This window comes from Candoia aspera, chromosome 1, assembly GCF_035149785.1.
Source record: "Candoia aspera isolate rCanAsp1 chromosome 1, rCanAsp1.hap2, whole genome shotgun sequence".
Taxonomy (NCBI): domain Eukaryota; kingdom Metazoa; phylum Chordata; class Lepidosauria; order Squamata; family Boidae; genus Candoia; species Candoia aspera.
Genome location: NC_086153.1, coordinates 160927656 through 160951411, shown reverse-complemented (window position 1 = coordinate 160951411; position 23756 = coordinate 160927656). Strand labels below are relative to the sequence as shown.

The following is a 23756-nucleotide window of genomic DNA, read 5'->3' as shown; positions in this document are numbered from 1 at the left end:
TGCAGTCATTTGCAGCTCCTGCCCAAAACTCTGTTTTCATTAGCTTCTGTTCTTATTATACAGAATATAATTTTCAGCTAATTCAGAAGCTTGTTTCTTCCTTATTTCATTAGAATAACTTACCTAAATTAATATCCATGCATTAAATTATGGATAAACCAAAAGTAGTCCTAGAGTTATAGTGTTTATACATGGTTTTACTTCTGCACATTAAAAACCAATCACGATGACACTACTAATTTCAAAGAATAACAATATCTCAAGGTATATAAAGAATGAAATAAATCTGCTGTTTGCTAAAGCATAAGCTTCAAAGACACAAGATTATAATAATCATTAGATTATATGTAGTTTGGAGTAGATACCATCTAGCAAAACATCAGTACCTAGGAATTTAAGTCTTCAGTGACCTAGGTATTAAAATGCAATTTGTAAAAGGATTAAAAAGTTACAGTGCCAAAGAGACTCATACACATCACCAGTAGATGTAGATCCCTCTCTTAGAAAGGTATCTGAAACAAAATTACAATAACAAATAAAGCCAACACAAAAATCGTTTGGTTTACAAGTTTTGCAGTTCTCCAAAGCATGTATAACCACAAACAAGAAAAAAAAAAGTAAACTAAACGTCTTGAATAAAAATTCAGTTAGGAAGTGTGATTTTTTTCAGGCATAGTGGGAAGTGAGGAAGCCTTGGTAATCTGATGAATCTACATTGGGCTCCTGGAGAAGGGATACATGTGTAAATATTTTTAAAAAATATGTAAATGAAAATACGTATTGAGATAATTAAATGGGATGATTCCATTAGAGTATAGGAAGAAAGGGACTTTTAAGGTAATAATAGGTTTGGCTGGGATTTTAGCTTAAACATCCCCAATGTCCAGATTCTAAAACCTTCAGAGACCTGACCCTTGGGGAGGGGAGGAATACCTTTCTTTGTCCTTTTTGTTTGTGGAGATGGAGCTAAGATCAACTTGTTGCTTTCCTTGGTCATTCTTAGGTTTTAAAATCCAAACCAAACCTGCTCATAACATGTGTGGCTGTTAGCATCTGTCTTTGATTTTGGACTAGGAAACTTCACTTTTCCTTGAACTGCCAGTTAGCAAGGTGTCTAGATCAAGAATCAGTAATTCTTGAGCTTAATATCATAAATGAAATACCTCATTCTTAAACGTTTGATATGTCACACGGTATTTGCTTGGTTCAGTATCAAACATCATTTTGAGGTATAAATACAATTCCGATCTACATATGACAAGAGACTCCATGGTGGGAGGATGATTATGTTCTATACGCACTGCATTCCTTCATGCTACCATATAGCTCCTTAAAAAGATGTCAGATTCACATATTTACCATGGAAAGACCCTCTGGTAAGGATTACAGCCATCATCTGTGACAATGAATGCAATTCTGGGCCACTCTTTTTCACTCTTCACTCTTCACTCCAATCTATTTCAGGGTTAAAAATAAACATGGTAAAAAGTCTGTTAAAATAATCATAACAAGAAAAATAAATACGTTCTGGATTTGTTTTAATGTTGTTACTGAGTTGTACTTTAGTCACCCTGATGAGTGACCAATGACAGGAGGCGTGTGAACCATCTCAACTTCCTGGAGTATTCTTCAGCTTTCATTAGCCTTTTAACAAAGACCAGGACCTGTCCCTACCTTGATGAAAAGTTTCAGAAGTTGGCACCAAAGCAAGTGTCCATGCATGCATGCGTGTGTGTGTGTGTGTGTGTGGTTAATCTATCACTCATGTTGATTTTGAACCTCAGCTTTGTCTTTTTATATGCTGATTTATACCATGGCTATTCTTCAGTAATGCTGACATGTAACCTACAGATTTCTAAATAAGTGGGACAAAAGTAAAAATAAATATAACCTCTCCAAAGAAAGGGTCTTTAGAAGTGCCAGAATAACAAATAAAATAATAATAAAAAGCTGCAATCTTTACATCTATGTTCCATTTTCCATGTTTGAAAATCAATAAATTTTGAAAGTTTTGCATATAGTTTACTTTTTAGAAAATGATTGCAGCGAAAGACCAAAAGAAAAGCAATACTACAATATAAGTCTGTAAGATAAGGTGAGAAATTAACATACTAGGAGGACACAAAGTAGTGACAAACATTAAACACTGGTGATCCTCTACATGAGGCATAAATAGCCGGAGCACCTAAACTTGAGTGTAATTCAAATCCAGTGCCTTCTAAAGGCAATCATAATTGAACAGAATTTGAAATTTTCATAGAAATCTAGTAGACTGAGCTGCTAGTAAAAAGCACAGCACCTACATTTCAGTCCAGTATATGATGCTACTAAACCTCCCTCCAACATTTACTCAGTGGTAAAGCAGTTTGCTTTGCCAAATGCACACCTGTGCAGAGCAGAGAGGATGAAAAGAGAATTAGGTATAGTGAAGTCTGCTAAAGAGGCCTTCCTGATCATGGATTGAGACTTTAGATCTGTAGATCCAAACCCAGGATTCATCTGTTTATCCTCTATCAAGGGTTTCTTGGGTTCAAAAAGGAATTTAACATCTTATTTCTGCCTTTCAGGATCCCCATGCAGAGGAATTTGAAGACAAAGAGTGGACATTTGTTATAGAAAATGTAAGTGAGAAAAAGGTGTTTTGCTTTTGATTTTAGCTTGACTTTGGAGCTACTGTATAGTCACCTGTAGTCACCCAACAGGATAGGAAACTCCTTTCTTCCCCCTTGTGCAGGGAGGGAAGAAAAAGGGATCAGCCTGTTTGTACCTCCTTGTGCTTCTAACACAAATAGGGTTCCTTTCTAAACTGATTTGTTTACATTTAAGTGAATTGCTTTATTAGTAGATTGGCTTTACATAGATGCTGAACCACTACAAAGCTTTTTTGGTAACATTTAGAGTTAAAACATAATATGTAACTGCGTAAGACAACAATTTCGGTGTATTTTTATTGAAACTTATGCCTTGCAATGAGATCAATATATGCAGTTGCGGTTAAAGCAAAACAATCACTACAAAGTGCAGAAACAACCCCTCCTCCCCCAACAGTATCTTTGGAAGTTTGAGAAAAGTTGGGAAATCCTTCTCAAGGTTGACAGTGCCACACAGTGGCCAGAGAAGAAATAATGGTTTAGGAAAAATGGTTTAGAACAGAGTTTTTCAAACTTGGCAACTTTAAGATGTGTGGACTTCAACTCCCAGAATTCCCCAACCAGCATGCTGGGTACATTGAAGTCCACACATCTTAAAAGTTACCAAGTTTGAAAAAGCACTGGTTTAGAAGAATAGTTTAGGAAAAACATCCTTGCTGGTTTGTATATGGTTATCTTTTAAACTGTCCATACAGAGCTAAATTGTGAACTCTGAACAGTCCATGATATCCCTACCTGCATTCATTTCTGCATCATTGTATTTCCTGTTCCTTTATCGGGTTTTCTTCTGCTTGTTTGAATTTCAAGTTGAAGGGATAAGTTTATTTTAAAATTTAAAATCAGTCATTTTGGAAGTGTTCAGTTAGGCAGTTGTAAATGTGTTTTGGAAACCATGCTGAAAAATGCCTCCTTTGCTAATAGTTGTGATATCTGTCCTTTGTTGTCAAGAGTTCATTGGTAAAGTGAGCAGTAGTAATGCCAACTTTTTTTTCTTTTTTCCTTCTGAGTATATTTATACATTCTGATCTTGAGGCTTACAGCAGATACAAAATAAGCACCTATGATTTGTACTGCCCTCATTTTAATATACAATTATTTAGCACTGTGAATGACTGTTGTAAATTTTGTCAGATCTCTTGTATATTTTTGTCACAAAACTGTCTAAGGGTGAATCATCTACTCCTCTATGATCAGGTCTTTTATAGTATATAATCAATCGTCATGCTTCATCCATCATTGATCATCATTAAATCTTTCTATTTGATTTGTTTCTCATCTTAGTTATATGATATAGTACAGGAATATATTTTTAACAATGGTTGCTTCATCAGGATCCCTATCTGGAGTGGGACCATAGTAGAAAGGGGAGGGGGATAAACAACAATAACAACAGAACTGTTTACCTACCCAACCTCTGTCTTTTTCCTGATGAAAATTACCCCATGAAAACTGTTAAGATCTGGTTCCAGTTTTCAGCAAAAATATAACACAAAGCAAGGTTTACCTCCCCTGTCCTCCCAAAAAGCTAGTTTTGGCCCCAATTCTGATTGGGGACCTTCACTACAATTCCGATTAAAAAAAAAAAAGTTAACCCCAATCACTAGATTAAAAAATGCAGTTAGTATTCTGTCTAGTTTGATCAAATAACCTGATGGAGACACTTATTAGCTGTATCATGCATAGTAATATAACACAACTAATGATTTTGTATTCAGTTTGAAGGACTTAACTTTTTCCTACACATTGAATTTGCTGTTTTGACTTTCTATTTTTCTGTGCACTCTTGGTAGTTGTTGGTTAGCATATTTTTTCTTTGGCAATTTTATTCAATAACTTTGCAAGCCTTTCATTAACTCAGTAGCTCTGATCAACTGCCTGAAACATGGACAACTTAAGAAAGCTTCTTCAGAGCCTCACTCTGGGCCCCTTTTTGATTTTAAAGATATTTTCTATGACTTTCACCAAGCCATTATGCAAGATATTTGGGATATTGTAGAAAATATCAGTGCTGAAATGTGTCAACTGGCTGAAGACACTCTGTGGGTGGCTGAAGACATTCTGCGGCAGGGGGTGGGCCTTTGAAGAAAAGGAGGATTTTTTTCCTGACAGGGAAAATGATCTCTTTGAAGAAATGCCAGCCGATGAACCTACTTTGGTGAAGAAAGAGTTAAACTTTAAATTGCAAGACACCATCCAAGATGTTTTCCTGAATGATTGTTATGAGAACAAGGCTATGATGAGTGGGAGGTTGTCTACTGGCAAATTTGTTTTTTGTTTAAGGGGAGCAGTTGGATTGCTTAATTTTAATTTTATTATGAAAAATGCCTTAGGTGTAAGATGGAGACAAGTATTTATTGATTAGTCAAATTGACCTTATCAATATGATGGAGACAAGTAAATGCTTTAGTATATTTTGATGTAGGATAAGAAATCAAGAATACATATTTGGATTGATATTAAGGCTTGTAGGACTCTATTGTACTTTAAGGATTTAAAGTTTGCTTTTTTTTTTTAGATTGATAAGGTATAAGAATACGTGTTTGGAGAAATTAAGAACATGTATTTGATTTTTTTTTTCAAGGATTTAAAGTTTGCTTGATCTTATAAGGTATAAGAATAAGTGTTTGGTTTTAGGTTTAATCAGTGGGAAAATATGTGGAACAAAGGTTTGAAATTTATGCTTGAATTATAATCTAAAAGAAAATTTTTATAAAATGATGTATCATTGGTATCTAACCCCTGATAAGTTGTTAAAAATGTATAATGGTGTAGCAAATGTCTGTTGGAAATGTTTACAGGGGGAAGGAACTGTTTATCATCTTTGGTGGACATGTGAGAAGGCTAAAAAGTTTTGGGTCCAAATATGTAATATTGTACAAAAGATTCTCAAAGTGAGCATACAAAAAACAAATGTTTCTCTTGGGTTTGATGGAGATGGAGTTAGAGAAGCAGCATGGAAATTTACTTTTACATATGATCACAGCTGCAAGACTTCTGTATGCACAATGATGGATAGATGGATGGATGTAGCCAATGATGGAAGTAGCCACAGATACCTACAGTGGAGGATTGGGTTACTAAACTAATGGATTTGGCCCAAATGGCGAAGCTAACAGCTTTAATAAGAGAGAATACTGTCTCCGGATTCATCGCCACTTGGCAATCACTTTTAGACTACCTGCGTGTGATGGGGGAAAAAATGAAGCTTTAATTGTGGGTTTTAGTGACTAAATGGCTTGCTTTGAAAGGAACAATATTAATATGGTCTAACTGTGGGTGGGAGATTACGTCTCAAATTGTATTTGTGCCTGCATGGGAGAAGTTGGGAACCATCTTTAGTTTTTTCACTCTTATAGTCTCTTCTTTGTTCATTGGCTATCTTTTCTTGCTTTCCTGTATTTTTTATATTGTATGGTAGCTGTATATGTTGAAATTGAATAATGTTCTTAATAAAAAAAAATTAAAAAGGAGTGTATGCCAAGAGTGTATATTTCCAGCAGTGTTACTCAGGGCATAAAGGTCACCCCAACTGCCCAGCTAAAGCAAGCCGACACCTATATTGGGAAACAGGAAGATGCTGGTGGCGGAAGATCACTTTAGTGACAACAGCAAAGACATCATTTTATACTAAGTGGGAGAAGGCAATGATAACCACTCTTGTACTGTACCAAGAAAATCACATGGGTGGACAAGATAAAATGATTAGTGATATAGTGCCATATGATTGGCCCCTAAGGTTGGATGGCACTCACCATACCACTGAGGAAGAGCTGAGAATATTTTGAAGTACTAATGGTGTACCTGAAGTTGCAAAAACAGAATTACAGTGGAAATATGGAACAATAGAAGCTTGAACATGGGAAAGCTCAACCCTGTGAAAGAAGTAATGAAATGACTACAAATTTAACATGTTGTACATCAGTGAATTGAAGTGACCTGGAATTGGACACTTTCAAAAGATTACACTGTTTACTACTCAGGAAATGAAAAAGAAAAAAGAAAAGGTATTATTTTTATAGGAAGACTGTAATAAAGATGGCACCTGGATACAGTGTGACCAAATGATACCAGTTAGACTTTGCAGACAAACTTTAATATGACATTTAAACTTTATGCTCCAACCCTGTTGTGGAAGAAGAGGAAGTTCATGATCTTAACGGTCAAGTTTAATCTGAAATTGACAGAACATGCAAACAGGATGTGCTGTTTGTGTTTGGAGATTGAAATGCCAATGTTGAAAATAGTAAAGAAAAAAATGGAGTTGGACCGTGTGGCCGAGGAAACCGAAATAAAGCAGGAGAACAGCTTAGTAGTTTCTGCCAATCCATTGATCTGCTGCTTGGTAATACAGTCTTCAAACAACATCTTTATACATAGACATCACCATATGGAACACTCAGAAGTCTTCTTGACCATATTATTGGTACATGGAGCTGAAAGGCTGACTGTAGAATGGATCATGAAGTGCTGATGTAAAACTTCCAAGTCAAGCTAAAGTGGAAGAATGAAGACAACTAGATTCCACAATATGATCATGAATATGACCCACCATTTTCAAGGAGAACATCAAGAATAGCTTTTGAAGTTCTGAACCTCATTGACAGAGATCCAGAATAGCCTTATATGGAAAGAGAAATACCAGATGTACAATCTGGCTTTTAAAAAAGCCAAGGAGTAAGAGACATTATTGCTGATGCAGGCTGAGAAAGCCAAAGAATACAAAAATAATATGTCTTTCATTGAGTATAGAAAGGCCTTTGATTATGTCCACCATGTCAAGCTGTGGAATGACCTTAGAAAAATGTAGCCCCAGAACATCTCATTGTACTTGTGTAAAACCTATACACAGCTCAGGAAGCCACTGTCTGGATAGAACATGGCAAAACCGACTGGCTCCAGGTTGGCAAAGGAGTAAGCAAGGCTGTATACTTTCTTCTTACAGGTAGTCCTCAGTTAACAATTTGTTTAGTGACCATTCAAAGTTACAACAGCACTGAATGAGGAGACTTACAGCCGGTCCTCGAAGTTGCAGCTGTCACAGCGTTCCCGTGGTTGTGTGATCACAATTCAGGCACTTGGCAACAGGCTCACAATTACGATGGTTGTAGCATCCTGTGGTCATGTGATTGCCATTTGTGACCTTCACTGCTGGTTTCTGAGAAGCAAAGTCAATGGGAAGCTGGCAAAGGTCACAAATGACAATCATGTGACATTGCACCTAACAACCGCATGGGATTCGGCTAACAACCGCAACTGGAACTGCCAGAACTGCCATCATAAGTTGGCACAGTCACATGACATCATGCTTTACTGTCTCAATTACAGCTGTTAATCAAGGACTACCTGTATCAACATATATGTTGAACGTATATTGAGGGAGACTGGATCGGAAGGAAATGAACATGGTTTTAAAACTGGAGGAAGAAATATCAATAACTTGCGCTATGTTGATGATGCTATTCAGATAGCTGAAAATGCAAATTCTAGTAATGAAAGTGAAAAAATGGGACTATGATTTAAACATAAAGGACAAAGCTAATGACAACAGATACAGGAATCAGCCGTAGAACTGACAAAGAAGGTATTGACGTGGTAGATAGCTTCTCCCTTTTAGGATCAACTATGAATAGTAAGAGGGGGTGTGGTGGCTCAGCAATTAAGACGCCAGGCTTGTCGACTGGAAGGTTGCAAGTTTGGCAGTTCGAGACTCGAGAGCCGCATGATGGAGTGAGCTCCCACACCCGCCCCAGCTGTTGCCAACCTAGCAATTCGAAAGCATGCAAATGAGAGTAGATAAATAGGTACCGCTTGAGTGGGAAGATAACAGCATTCCATGACTGTCAAGCTGGCCACATGACCGTGGAATTGTCTTCAGACAACACTGGCTCTTTGGCCATGAAACGGAAATGAGCACCCCCCCTAGTGTCGGACACGACTAAACGGGAACCTTTACCTTGCCTTTATGAACAGTAAGAGAGCCAGTTTGGTGTAATGGTTAAGGCACCAGGCTAGAAACCAGGAGATGGACCTTGGGCCAGTCCCTCTCTCTCAGCCCTCTGCCCTAGGAAGCAGGCTAAGGGCAAAACACTTCCAAAAATCTTGCCAAAAAAACTGCAGGGAACTCTAACATTGACTCAAAGGCCCAAAAGGAAATCAACAGTAAAGGACCCAGAAGTCAAGAAATATGCCACAGCTTGGAAGTGTCGCAATGAAGGCTTTCAAAAGGATATTCGGATGCTGTAATGTGTCTATACCAGGAAGATCAGAATCATGCAGCAGTGATTTGTTCTGTGACACTCTAGGGAAATGAAAGTTGGACTTTTAAGACGCAGGATAGAAAGAGTATTGATGCTTTTGAACTTTGGTGTTGGTAAGACTCTTGAGAAATACCATGATAATAACCAAGAAAGCAAAAATGAAGTATAGAAGAAATCAATCTTCACTTGAGCCACAAATTACTAGACTCAAATTATCATACTTTGGGCACATTATGCAAAGCTCTCCTGAGAAGTCTGTATAATGCTGGGAAAGTTGGAAAGAAGAGGATGACCAGCAGCGAGATGGATGGAGTCAATTACAGTAGCAATGGGTGCATCATTGGAAGTCTCAAAGGGCCAGATGGGGGACCTATCATCCTGGCGAATCTGTGTCTGTGTGACTGCTAAGAATTGACACTGACTTGATGGCATATAATCAGTCAAAATATTTGTATCCAATAATAAACCCAGATAGATAACCATGACTCTAAAATGGTCCTTCTAGATCAAAGATAGGGAATCCAGTCATCCTCAGTCCCTTTACACTACAGTGTATCCTGAGGAGATGGTGATTGAAATCCAAAACATTTGGAAAGCACCAGATTCTATACTCAAATTTCATAATAGTATGAACATTTAAATATATGAATAATAGTATGAATAATAATTCCTACTATTATTCATATATTTGGGATTGCAAACAAAAAAAGCTTTAAAAATGCTGATTTATATACTTAGATCCCAAAGTAGTATAGGTCCTCAGTTACTGTATATATGAGTTCCTAGTTGCTCACTGAATATAAACAAACTGGTTATACAGCAAGGATATTTGAAATAATGACCAACGTCATGTAGATATATACTGCTCTGTAATGGCAAGGATTTTATAACAAATGCTTTCTCTTTGTATCATATGCCTTTATTTAAAGAAGGATCCATGCAATTTATTTATACTTAAAAATACAAGCTATTTAGGTTTTTGTACTTATCTACTCCCCACATGACATGAACTTTTCTTTAAGCTTAAATACAATGTTTTCTCCCCTCCCCAAAATTAACTTTCTGTATTTAATACATTTAGAGTAGAGAACTTGTAGTTCAGACCTGCCTTCCTAACTAATTCCCCTGTCATATTCTGCTATATGTGATTATGTGAACTGTGACTGGTTGCCTGTGTAAATTACCCTAAATTGCCTGTTCTAGACATAGCTTAGAATTAAATGTTGCTTCGTCAGCCATCACATCCTTGTTCTGATTTGAATTTAATGGAAAATCAGAAAAGTGTATATAGTTTTTTTAATACAGCATTTGCTTACTGTACATTAAATGTTTAGCATTTTGTTCTAATTCAGAAATCTTAGAGCTTAGGTATTTAGAGCAAATCTTGTATCTTTTCTGGATCGGTAGATTTGGAGTTTTGGGATTTTTTAGGAGGGGAGTGTCAGAAAGTATTCCTTTGTATGTTGCAATGACTGGATTTGATCCTTCACATACAATTTTTCTTTCTTCCTAAATTTGATGGGTGGGCAGAAAATGCAAAGAATGCCAACCTGGAGACATCTATCTATTGTCCCCAAATTTGGAGAAATTGATTGCTGGGCTGAGCAGATGTTGTGTAAGGTTTCCTAGACAATGTTAGTTACTATTTTATTTTAGTTACCACCCTATTTTAGTTACTACCAACCAGATGAAATCAAAGTTTATTTTATCCTGATCCTACCCACTACTTTTTAGAGTACCGTAGTAATTCAGCCATTGGCTCAGAAAAAATTGTACCCTCCTTCTTTAAATAAATTAACATTTTCAGAAGATAAGGTGGGTGCAAAATTTGGGTGGAGATGTGCTTCCGCAGACTTTACAGCTTTAGCTGTCACATAACTAAAATAATTCTGCCAAGCTGACAAACTGAATACGTACATGGGATTTTTTTTAGTGGTTTAATTGTGCATGTGTACATAAGAAGCTTAAGTTTAAAATTAAGATAACTGCAAATGTATTCTACTGGGTGATAACTATACCACAATATTCTAAAATGTCTTTGAAAGATGGCGGATGTAATCTCAGAACCACTGATTGACTGTAACCTCTGACTGTAATCTGCACTTGCCAAGGTACAAGAAAGAAAGATGGTATCTGATTGAGCAGTAGTTGCGTCAGCCTTCCCAGGTAGACCAGACAGGAAACACAACCAGATGAGCTAATTCTACTTTAATGTAAGGCTACATTAACAGAACCTTGCAAGTCTCCCGCCATACTCTTTTACCACCTGATAAGTTAGGGAGGTTCCCTTCTGAGTTTCTTCCTCTGCCCTTTATGCAGCTGCAGGCTATGTCCTCTCTTATCTGATTGTTCCCTAGGCAGCATCTCTTCCCCCCACCTCCCCAGGTCATCTCCACATAACATTACAAGTTGTGAAAAGCATCTGGCTGTCCTTCTAGGCCACAGATTAAGCATGAGCCAGCAGTGTGCCACAATCGTGGGCTGCATCCACAGAGGTATTTATTTATTTCTTATTCACATTTCTATCACCGCCCATCTCCCCCCAAAAGGGGGACTCTGGGCGGTTTACAATAAAATTCATCTTAAAACCTCAACATCATAAAATCACCAAGTCAACACCTACAATACTAAAATAATAAATAAATGTAAATATGGAATCCAAGTGGGAAATTTCCATTCGGTAGGGAGAACTCTACATCACCAGCCACCCCCAGGAAGAGCTATTGCCCTTCCCATCCCAGGCAAGGCGGCAGAACCAGGTCTTCAAACCCTTCTGGAAGGTTGGGAGCGAAGGGGCCTGCCTCACCTCAGGGGGCAGAATGTTCCACAGGGTGGGCACCACTGCAGAGAAAGCCTGCCTCCTGGACCCCGCCAGATGAAATTCTTTTACAGACAGGGTCTGCAACATGCCCTCTCTGCATGATCGAGTGGATCGATGTTATGGGGATGAGATGGTCCCTCAGGTAACCTGGCCCCATGCCATGTAGGGCTTTGAAGGTGATAACCAACACCTTGAATTGGACCCGGAAGCAAACTGGAACCCAGTGCAGCTCACGCAGTAAAGGTGTTACGTGTGCTGATCTTGGAGCACTCATCATTGTTTGCGCGGCCGCATTTTGGACCAACTGAAGCTTCCGGATACTCTTCAAGGGTAGCCCCATGTAGAGCGCATTGCAATAGTCTATATGTGAGATGACCAGGGCATGAGTGACTGTCCGGAGGGCATCTCGATCCAGGAAAGGGCGTAACTGGTGCACAACCTGAAGTTGTGCAAAGGCCCTCCTGGCCATGACTGCCACCTGCTCTTTGAGCAGGAGTCATGAGTCCAGGAAGACCCCCAAGTTACGCACCGGTTCTGAATGGGGCAGTGCAACCCCATCCAGAACTAAAGATGACAACTTCCCGGATACCAAGGAGCCATCAACCCACAGCCACTCCATCTTACCAGGGTTCAGCTGAAGCCTGTTGTTCCCCATCCAGACCCCCACAGCCCCCAGGCACTGAGAAAGGGCAGTCACTGCATCACTTACTTCACCCGGGATGGAGATATATATTTGAGTATCATCAGCATACTGATGGTACCTCATCCTGTGGTGACGGATGATCTCACCGAGCGGTTTCATGCAGATGTTAAATAGGAGAGGGGAGAGAACCGAACCCTGCAGCACCCCGCACAGCAGGGGTTGAGGGTTGGATCTCTCATCTCCTATCACCACCGACTTGGATCGGCCCTGGAGGAAGGAGGTGAACCACGCCGCCCACCCTCAACTCCCTGAGCCATCCCAGAAGGATACCATGGTCGATGGTATCAAAAGCCACTGAGAGGTCAAGGAGAGCAAGGATGGATGTACTCCCTCTATCCCACTCCCGCCAGAGATCATCCATAAGCGCAACCAATGCAGTCTCTGTCCCATATCCCGGCCTGAAACCTGACTGAAAGGGGTCTAGATAATCCGTTTCATCCAGAATCCTCTGAAGTTGTAATGCCACCACTTTCTCAACCACCTTCCCCAAAAAGGGGAGGTGGGAGACTGGATGAAAATTGTCCAGAACAGAAGGGTCCAGCGATGGCTTTTTGAGGAGGGGGTATACCAGTGCCACTTTAAAGGCAACCGGAACCACTCCCTCCCTCAAAGATTCATTAACCATCGCATGGACCCAACCACATGTCACCTCCCACGCTGCTTTCACAAGCCAGGAAGGGCATGGGTCTAGATGACACATGGTGGCATTTACAGTTCGGAGGATCCTGTCCACTTCCTCAGGCCCAACAGGATCAAACTGTTCCCAGATAACAGGATAAGTACATTCCCTCAGCATCTCCCCAGACTCTGCTCAATGCTTAGAGTCCAACTTGGACTGAATCTGAGCGATTTTATCCTGCATATGCTCAGCAAACTCCTCCCCACGGCCCTGTAGGTAGGAGACAGAGCCCCCACTACCTAATAATGATCGCATAATTTTAAACAGGGCCGTCGGGTGGCATTCTGCCGATGCAGTAAGAGCGGAGAAATATTGGTGTTTCGCCACTCTTACCACCGCAAGGTAGGCCTTAATAGTGGCTCTAGCTTGTGTTTGGTCAGATTCAGTCTTTGTCTTCTTCCAGCGGCACTCTAGGCGTCTCTTAACCCTCTTCAAAACCTGCAGTTCCTCCGTGAACCAGGGGGAGTGCCAGGTTTGAGTGGGCAAGAGAGACCACACAGGCGCGATCCTGTCCAAGGCCCCGGCCACTTCCCTATTCCAGGTTGTGGCCAGGACCGCCGCTGGACTGTGCAGCAGATCCCCAGGTATAACCCCCAGCTCCTTCTGAAACCCTACCGCGTCCATCAGTCACTGGGGGTGGACCAACCGAATGGGTCCTGCCTCCCTGCAGAGGGGGGGAGCACAAGAGAAAATCGGGGCCACCAGGGCGTGGTCTGACCATGATAATGGGGACAGAACTACCTCTGCCCTCAGATCACATTGCCACTGCTCCGACAAGAAAACCAAGTCTGGAGTGAGGCCACTGTCTCAAGTTGGGTCCCGAATAATCTGAGACAGGCCCATGGCTGCCATGGTAGCCATGAACTCTTGAGCCACATCCAAGGCACGCCCCAGGGAAGTCAGGTTGAAGTTCCCCAGGACCATAAGCCTGGGGAACTCCACCGCCAGCCCCAAGACGGCCTCAAGCAGTTCAGGCAGGGAGGTTGCCATGCAGCAGGGAGGCTGGTACAGCAGTAACATCCCAACTGTTCTCAGGAACCCAACTTGAAAAACAGGGTCTCACAACCGGCCACATGTGGAGCAGTGCCCCTGAAGGCTACTAGAGATTCTCGGATGACAACTGCCACCCCACCTCCCCTGCCCCGGTGTCGCGGCTGGTGCCACACCTGAAACCCGGCCAGGCACATTTCTGAAAGGGCTACCCCCCCTTCCTGACCCAGCCAGGTCTCTGTGATACATGCCAGGTCTGCCCCCTCCTCTGTGATCAAGTCACTTATAAGGGCTTTGTTGTTGACTGACCTGGCGTTCAAAAGCAGTAGCCAGAGACTGGGGCCCTCAGGGGTCTGCTAACCAGGACCTGGGTATGAACCTGGAGGGCCGGAACACCCTACCGGTAACAAACACCGGGACCGTCTTCCCCGGAGATGGCCTGCCCTCCAGTTCCCGTCATAACACCCCAGGCTCGTCACCACCTCAATAGTGAAACCCGCCCTATAATCCCCAGAGTTGCCAGGCCCAGTTGTCTGCACTCCCGAACCACCAGCCACCCTGGGATAGCGCAAGGGTCCCCTCCCCCATGCATACATCCTCCCACCCTCAATCAACCTCAGGTGGAGGCAGGCCCTCCAGTGCACCAGCTCCTCTCGGTGCTGTTATGGCCTACCCCCCCATCCACTCACTCACTGGGTCCACCCCGCCACCTCTCTCACTGGTCACGGGGGGCACCCCACCCATTCCTACCCACCTCCTGTCTCTCACTCAGAGGTGGGTACTCTTACACATCCCATCCAATCTTGGGCTCCCTCCGCATCTCTCACCCTTGGAGGTAAGCCCACACTCACTCTGAGGAGCCCACAAAACCACTCTGCTGCCTCTAACAAAATGGGCATACTCCCTTCCCCCTACCACCGGGGCCTGCTTCATCCACAACCCCTGGGTCCCCTGTGCTATGCAAAACCCCCAAGAAGTCACCAGGCCTTCCATATACTGTTCACCACTTCCCCGGGCCCCAGAACACAGAGCCTGAGAACCCCCAACAATCCCTAGTCCACCAATGTCTATGAGGGTTCCACCAGAGTTCACAAGTTCCACCACTGTCCCAAGGGGGCCATGGTCTTCTGTTCCACCCCCAAGGCCTCCCGCATTCTGCCACCTTGTGAAGGCTGTCCAGATCTGCCAGGGTCTCTCAGGTCTGCCAGGGTCTACCAGAGTCCGCCAGGGTCTGCCCAGGACCACTGAAGATCTCCCATGGTCTACCAGGGTCCACCGCTGTCCCAAGGCAGCCGCGTCCACCGTTTTCTATGAAGGGAATCTGCCCCAGGGCCCACTGCGTTCTCCCAGAATCTTGCAAGTACCGTCACGTTCTATCAGGCATCTGCCAGGGCCTCTGAGGTCCAACCAGGTATCGAGGGTCCACCTGGGTCTGCGGAGGTCTTCCCGAATCCATGGGAGATTCCCTCCTCCACGGAGGCTCTACGGAGTCTGCAGCCGCCCCAAAGTTCTGCCACGTTCCTCCGCTCTGCCGCGCTCTGCTGCTCCACCTGGGAGGGGGGCTCCCGCTGTCTCTAATGCCGGCCGCAAGTGTCAGAGGCCAGAGAACCCAAAATTTTAGCGGGGTCTATCTGTCCCCCCAAGCCCCTTACGAAGGAGCTTGGGGAGACAGCTTACAAAGGAAGGGGCTGGGAACAAGGCCCATGGTGTTCTCAGAGACCCGAATCCTCCTCCCGCCCCAGGAGCCGCGATCAGGTATACTGTTGAGATCAAGGGAACTGATAGTTTTGTGTTACACTGCCCAATCTGCATCTAGAATACTGTGTCCAGTTTGGTCAATCAACATACAAGGTTGCCAAAGAACTGGAGAGTACAGAGAAGAGCAACAAGGATGGTGCAAAAACCTATGAAAAATGGTTAAAAAAGGAACTGTATATGTTTAGCCTAAGGAAGAGAAGGCTAAGAGGAGACATGATAGCAGTCTTCCAGTATTTGAAGGGCTACTACAGGGAAGGGAGTGGGGGTTTATTCTCCATAGTGCCTGAGGGTAGGACAAGAACTAGTGGGTGGAAGCTTTGCAGAGAGAAATCCAAACTCGAAATAAGGAGGGGTTTCCTGACCATGAGAGCTACTAAGCAGTGGAACAGCTGGCTTTCCGAGGTCGCGGGTGCTCCATCACCGGAGCGTTACAAAGAGATATTGGAGAAACATTTGCCTAGGATGGTCTGCGGATTCCATTCCTGGGCAGGAGGTTGGACTAGAAGACCTCCTGGCTCCCTTCCAGCCTTAATATCCTATGAAAGCAGGATGCTGAAATGTCCTTCATTTTATAAACTCTTCCCCCCCCCCCACAGCGTAACATTTGCATTGGAATGAATTTGATGACACATAATTTCTGCCATTATTCTTGATCCTCAGTGATAAAATACAACCTGCCTTCCAAATTGCCAGACCCCATTTGTTTAGGTATTTTTCCAGTCTTGCTTCCTGCTAGTCGCCTTCCAATCTCTTGCTTCCCATCAAGGAGAATGTGTTGAGCGAGAGAGCTGACTAGAGTTGATATCAATGATAGTTTTTGCCAGCTGGAAGGAGGAAACTGCTAAATGGAGACAGAGTCCTGGAAGCAAACCTCTAATACCACATTAGGCATGTTTAAAACCAGCAGTGTATTTCAGCAATTCTTAGCATATGTTTATTCATAGAAAATCAGCAGTAAAATATACTTGCCAGAACATGTCAGAGGCTTGAATCTCCATGAGGTCTTTTTCTCTTTCCAACATCAAATATCAAAACAGAGTCCTGGTAATTGTTTTACAGTGGGGTTCTAATCATCCTCCAGATGTAAGCTGAGCTGTCTAATGCTCCTTTTAATAAAAAAGTATGTTCTTAAAAAAAAAAGGTGGTTCAATTTGCCATATTCTTTTGCATGTGTATATGATGTCTCCTTTTGATAGTGAGCACATTTTTGTATTTATAATGCTGCTTGCTGGGATGGCATTATGTTAGACAAATCTCATTTCATTGTGGGCGCCTGGGGGGACAATGGCCAGACATGGTTGCAACCACATACTGTCTGATTCTCAGCAAAGGGGAGAGTACAGAACCCTGTAAAAAAGGAAGAAAACAAAATGCCAATACATAGTCATTAAAGGGGAGGGGGAGAGGATTTGACAGATGGTGGCTCCCTTATGAGAGGGTTTAAGATTTCATTTAAGATACGGCCTCCAAGGTAGTGTTTTGCATAACGTTTGGATCAAAAGTGTTACAAACTGCACTAAAATATTTATGGGGAAGTAAAGCTGATCCAAGAAAAATGCTTGCTTTTGATGCTAATTTCCTACTGTATATATAATCATAGACTAAGAGCTGGTCTGCATCTTTGGAGCTGGTGTTGATCAGCATCATCGCACATGCATTGAGTAGTTGAAGTCTTTTCCACAGTTGAGTTTGGTGTTTTTAAGGCTTGTCATTTATCATGATTATTACTTAGTTTGGATGTGGTTGTATAACTCTGTTGGTTGCCGCCCATGATATCATGTGAGAAAGAGGGTTCATGTATGTCCCCTGGGTCTTTGACAAGCGAATGCATTTTTAAAAGTAATTTTTGACATTTTAAAACCTTTTTAGAAGTTTTTCCCTTATCGTGAGAATTATTTTGTCTGTCCCTTCACAGTTTGGAGAGAAATTGAAACTCCACTGCATCTGTCATTTAACAATAATGTTTACCTTGTTTACCTCTATTTCTCATTTAAAACAAAGGCATGCCTTTTTGACTTATTTTGACATACTGATAAAATGATGGCTTATTCCTGGGCTCATGGCTTCTTCTCTCCCCTAGATCAGAATCAGATCAGAATCTTTTGCTTCTGTTTTTAGTCTACCACGTATCTAAATACTAAACTGGTTATTCTTAGTTGTGATTTAACTGAGCCAGCTTCATAGATCATTATTTGATGTTGTCTTATGACCAGCTTCATGAAGCACATCGGTCCAGACATTGGTCCATTAATCTGGCCCAGATATAACTCTAAATCATGGTTAGTTAAGAATAGTGATTGGCTGAAGTAATCAGTCCACTCTTCGAAGGCATTCTCCAAAGACCATATTTATCTTTGCAGGGCAGGGGCAAAACTAGCAAAGTGCTGGCACTCTTAGAAGGAGGGAGACTGATCTCTATGGGAGGCTTTTTTAAAAGCCCAAAATAGGAAAAAGCTAGATTGTTCTACATGATGTCATGGTATCATTCCTAAGAGTATTTGTAGGGATGGGGGGAAGGGGATGGATGGAATCTTTTCCCTCCTACGGAACAATGCTGTATCTTAGTATGACATTATCGCTGGGGCATGCTGACCACATTTTCAGACAGAACTCTGACCAGGTAGTTGACCTCACATGAGTTCCAGAAAGTCCTGCTAAGAGGAAATACTTTTTGCCCAGTTCTAAAAAGCTACATTCTGACCTTGTCAGTTGCAATAGACATGATAAAAATATACTGAGGGGTTTGTGTGTGTCTAGCCCAATCTACTCTAAATGTACCTTCTGTCTCCAAAGCTAGAATATTCCTTGTGTATAACAGCAAGGCGGTGGTGGTGATATCACTCTGTTTTACACCATTTAACTTAATCTGTTCTCATATTTGGTGCTACCATTCATAGTTACATATATTAAATATATTACAGAATCTGCTTACATGTGTAGTTGGTGCATATGTATAAATTCTTGCTTCGGACATTCAGATAGCAGATTCCCTTCTTCCAGGTTCAGGAATGTGGGTTTGAGGACCTGCCAACAAATACTGTATTCATATAGCTTCACCATCCTCATTATATCCCAAGGTTAATAATTTTCTTGAGGAACCTATTTGTTTTGCCAATTCCAAAACAGTTTCCAGATCATTCATCAAATTTTCCATTGAAATGGTGGTTGGGGGACATGTTCTTCTTGTTTTCTTCTATCTATCCTTTTGAGTCAAAACTCTTGGATTGAGTTCCTACCAGGGCTTTCATCTTAATGGTTCTTTGCATTCTAATGTAGTATCAGAGATTCCATTTTGTTTTTCACAGAATATTGAGAATGTTTTAGGGAGCTACTTTGTTCCAGGGCACATACTTCTAAATATTGAACAACATTATAATCTTGATTCCAAGCCATTATTTTACAAAATGCATTTCAATATAAATTCTTCACCTTGGTGATATATTGACTTTTTAAACTCCTTTTTCTTGTTTGGTATTTTCTAATCTGATTTTCTTCAATCACCATTTTTTGGAAGAGGGTAAAAATATAGTTAATTTGAAAATTCTTTTACATTGAGACTGCTGATAATCATCCAATGCTTCTCACGTAATACCTTTGATTCCCAAACTGATGGAAATGGCCTCTGGCATTGGGCTTTTGATCCATAGATTTTGAACAAGTATTGCTGGACTGCATATACAAGAGGTCAAATGCAAAACTCACATAAGAAATATTGTGGTGACACATTTTCATACTTTCACCTCTTTTACTCAGTGTTTTACATTTTATTACAGGAAGTCATGTATAATGTAATACTTTCACATCCCAAGAGCTGCAAGTATAATCCCAGTTGTTCATTGAATAAACCCAAATAATAAATCATTATGTTAAACAAAAGTTTTTGCACTGATTTTGTACCAGTATGGGTTTGCTTATTAGGTGCCTTTAATCACATTATTAAACCGGGCATTTCATAAATACTCATGAGTAATCTTTAGCATTGGTCATCTGAAATAAACCTTAACACTGAGCTGATAATTTTCTTGGGGGCGGAAATAAACTTTTGCAAAGAACTCGTACCACCAGTCATATAAATCACAAACCAAAGACAGCAAAACCTTGAAAGACAAAGACACAGATGATTCCCAATGTTATCCTAAAGGTCATTAATCACAGAAATCTTATCGTTGGAAGAGGCTGTTTAGGCCGTCAAGTCCAATCCCCTGCTTTTTCTTTGAAGTAGGAGGTAACTGTAAGCTCCTGTCCTGACAAGCAGGAACCACACCGAGACGAGGAATAGGTCTCTAGTTTTTTATTACTGCTACAGTAGACAGAAAATCCTACCAAACTGAAGAAGCATGAGAAAACCCATACAGATAAACCCCAAAAGTCAAGGCGGGTCTGTTCTGTGTCTCTTTGAATGGCTGCTTAACTCCTCAGTACTACGCATGCATTTTCCCCCCTGGATAGGGGCCCCCTCCTGCTCACCATCAGTGCTCATGACAGCTCCTTCCCTAATACTGCAAAGAAAACTGCTTTAACACAGTCATTGGCTGTCAAATTCAACTTCAGGGTATCTTTACTGTTTATTCCTTTTTTTTTAATAAGAATTTTATTAAGTTTAAACAAAGATAAAAGCTACAGAAAAGAAAAAAACTACAAAGAAAAAAACTAAAAAAGAAGTGTAGAAACACAAGAGAAAGTTTTCAAAATTACAAAAAGAGGTGACTTCCGTCTTTTAACAGCAAGGATATACAACAATTTTCCATAATCAATCCCTTACTCTATATTAAACCAAAATCACATTTTTTCTATAAATGATTCTCGTGGCACATTATAAAAGTCACTAAATGCAGTTGCTCCTTCCCCTTATATTAAAAGGATGGATGGATGGATGGATGGATGGATGGATGGATGGATATCCTAATCAACTCCCCCCATATAACATTTATTTAATTATTTCCTTCCTATACATGTCTATACATTCTTGTCTACTATAATAAAGATCAAACTAAATACTTGATAATACAACAATTTTAATAATCATACTAAACCCAAAACAAAAGATTTTTATTATACCTTAAAGATAAATGAAATCAGCCAAACTCTAAAAGCAATCCAGATAAATGTTCTTAAACCCTTATCCCACTTCAAAATAAATCAGAGCATTTACATATCCTCACAATAAGCACGGAGCTTTTTTCTTTAAAAAACTGAACAATCCAACTGCCCCCCTCAAAAACTCCAACTTCTCTTTAAGAGACCTCCCATACCTTCTTTTCCATGGTGCCCCTTCTTTTCCATGGTGTTCCATCAGAAAATAATTTCACTTATAGTTTGCAACTCAATCTTTCCCTTTAATTTCTTCAACTCATCTATCCATTCTTCATCTAGCATTTCAACAGAAGTCCCGATTTCACTCTTAGAAGAGACATTTCTGTTGCTGTTAAATCCTCAGTTTCATCCATGACATCCCCAACCAGATGACACATTTTAGACCTCATATTTTCCACAATGTCCTGAATGCCTTGCATTAAAACTTGACAGGAATCAGAAAGAATCTGTTTAAAATCTCAGTGAAAGTCGGCTTAAACTCCTCCATGTTTCAAGCAGTAGATTATGGCGCTCCCTAGGAGCTTAACTGGTGAAAAATCGAAGATATGAAAGAATTCTGGAATGTGTTTACACAAGTGAAAGTGACATAACAGACAGTTCCCCAGGGAAAGTAGAAGCAGAAAACTGGAAGTTCAAAACAGCCAATTCAACGTGTATGAAAATGTTAATATCTTCAAATTTAGTACAAAAATAGTAACAGGGAGACAATTATTTACTCTCAATCCTCCTTAATATTTGGATGGAAAACAAAGCCCAAAACTTAAAAAGATTTTTTTTAAAAAAATTGATCCCAAAAATAACAATAAGCACCAAGAGAACCCGCTTCTCCTTGCTGTAGAAAGCCTCTCTTAAGGTATGTGTACTTAAATATAAATCAGGTGATTTAGAAATGGGGTGGCCGGTCTTAGTGTCCCTTTAAGGCTACAGCGCGGCTTGGAAATGGTGATGTCCCAGCCTCCTGGCTGCCCTTATCAGTCAAGTGCGAACACTGTTTGCGATCTTCTGGCTGCAAGCAGCCATCCAGAGGATAGATGGGGTGATTCCAGGTGTTTTCCTTATCTGGAAAAACACTCCTGGGCTTCAGGAATAACCTGCTTGAGCCTAAAAAAACTGCTGCATTGTCAGTTCTGCCCACTGAGCCCGCAGGCACAGCTGTTCAGTCCACCATGTCCCCACCAGAAGTCTAGGGTGTCTTTACTGTTTATTCCATCAATTCCACTAAATACATTTTTGCAAAGCTGTTTAATACATGTTTTGTGATAGTAAAGCTTCTCTTACAAGTTTTTTGATTTTAGTATATACAAACCAAAGTAGAACTCTTTTATTAAACACTGTAAAATGGAAATAAAGCTCTCTCTGAGTATTTGTACACTTATGGCCAAAAGTTTACTTATTGCATTGTATAGAAGGGCAGAGGGGAACAATCTCGCACCATGCACAATACTAGGAAGTTCCTTGACTTCTGGAGCAGAAACTCATATTGCTTTTTGTCAATCCATCCTTTTTAATTTTCTTTGGTATTGCCCAAAGAAGCAGTTCTACCTGCTTCTTTGGTATCAAACTGTTTTTCTCCTAGCTTTTATTTATATTTCAGTTTCACATGACATTTTTGTTTATCTTTTTCTTTGCTATACTTTCCTGTCACTGGGCTCCCTTCAATTGTTTTCTTCAATGGATTTCTCCAAAGAAGCATTAAGATACAACAGAACATCAGTTCCAAGATCTCTTTAGGGATAGCCCTCTTAACTACTTCAACTTTACATTGTTCAATTATGTAGAGTGTAAATAGCAATCAAGCTAATCAGTGCCTGCAATTAAAAAAAATATCAAATTGGACATAATAATTTTACCAAATATAGCAGAAGCTGGAATTACCTAGACTGACATTGGGCTCAGAAGCTCAGCAGGGTCAGGATTAGTTCCCACTTGAATGGGAGGTTTCTATGGAATATCAGAGCATCAACCAGGAATATCAGAACTCAACTAGGAAGTCAGAAAAGCATGCCAGAAAAAGGATTGATAAAGTTGTTCTGTACTGGATATATCTGTGAAGAAAACAAACGGGATGTCTCTAGGAGGTCACCAGGAGTCAAGCTTGAGTTGAAGGGGACTTTTACCTGGATTGTGTTGGTGTTTGCATTAATTCTCAGAACAACTGTTGTCCCTGAAGCACAGCACAGTGGACTTTCACCTTCCTTTTGCCAAATTAGGTGTGCAGTGCTTCTTTTAGTGGGTGGGGATGGAATACGGATAATCTCTTAAAATGCAGAGCTATCTTTTGGGGAATTTGTCCTGGTCATAATGGGTTGAAAAAAATTTGAGCAAAGGGAATTTTATTCAGATTGCCCTGAATTTTGAATTTTCCTCCATTGTGTCACTTGATTTCTGCAGTTATGAGAAGCTGGTTTCTGAAATAAAACAAATTCATGACATGTTTCTCTTAGATTGAACCAGTAGTTGTTGTCAGAACAGGGATTTTGATCTCAAGATATTTTGCTTTAGGAGAGAAGCGTGCATGTTGCCTTGAGCCCCTAGAGAAAAAACATAGAAATGTAAGAAATACTAGCCTTGATACAAAACATTCATTATGTATTTGGAATAGCCTTTGCTTCCTGGTCATGGCTAAGTGATTTCAGGATACTAGAGGATGATAGATCCCATGGGTCATGGGTGCCCATCCCTGCTATAACTAAATTAATGTGTGTCATCCTGCCAGAATGATTATCATCATCATCATCATCATCATCATCATCATCATCTTCATCATCTTCATCATTGTCATCCCCTAGAGTTCATTTTGGAT

General features: G+C 40.8%; 1 protein-coding gene across 4 annotated transcripts in view; it reads left to right on the top strand.

Annotated features, from left to right (window-relative positions):
- Positions 1 to 23756, top strand: part of EHBP1 (EH domain binding protein 1) — a 267597-nt gene that overhangs the window by 55515 nt on the left and 188326 nt on the right. For all 4 annotated transcript variants that reach the window (XM_063316932.1, XM_063316921.1, XM_063316914.1 and 1 more), the window contains exon 5: positions 2568 to 2621. In XM_063316932.1, coding sequence (XP_063173002.1) covers positions 2568 to 2621 — 54 coding nt within the window. The remainder of the gene's footprint in view (positions 1 to 2567; positions 2622 to 23756) is intronic.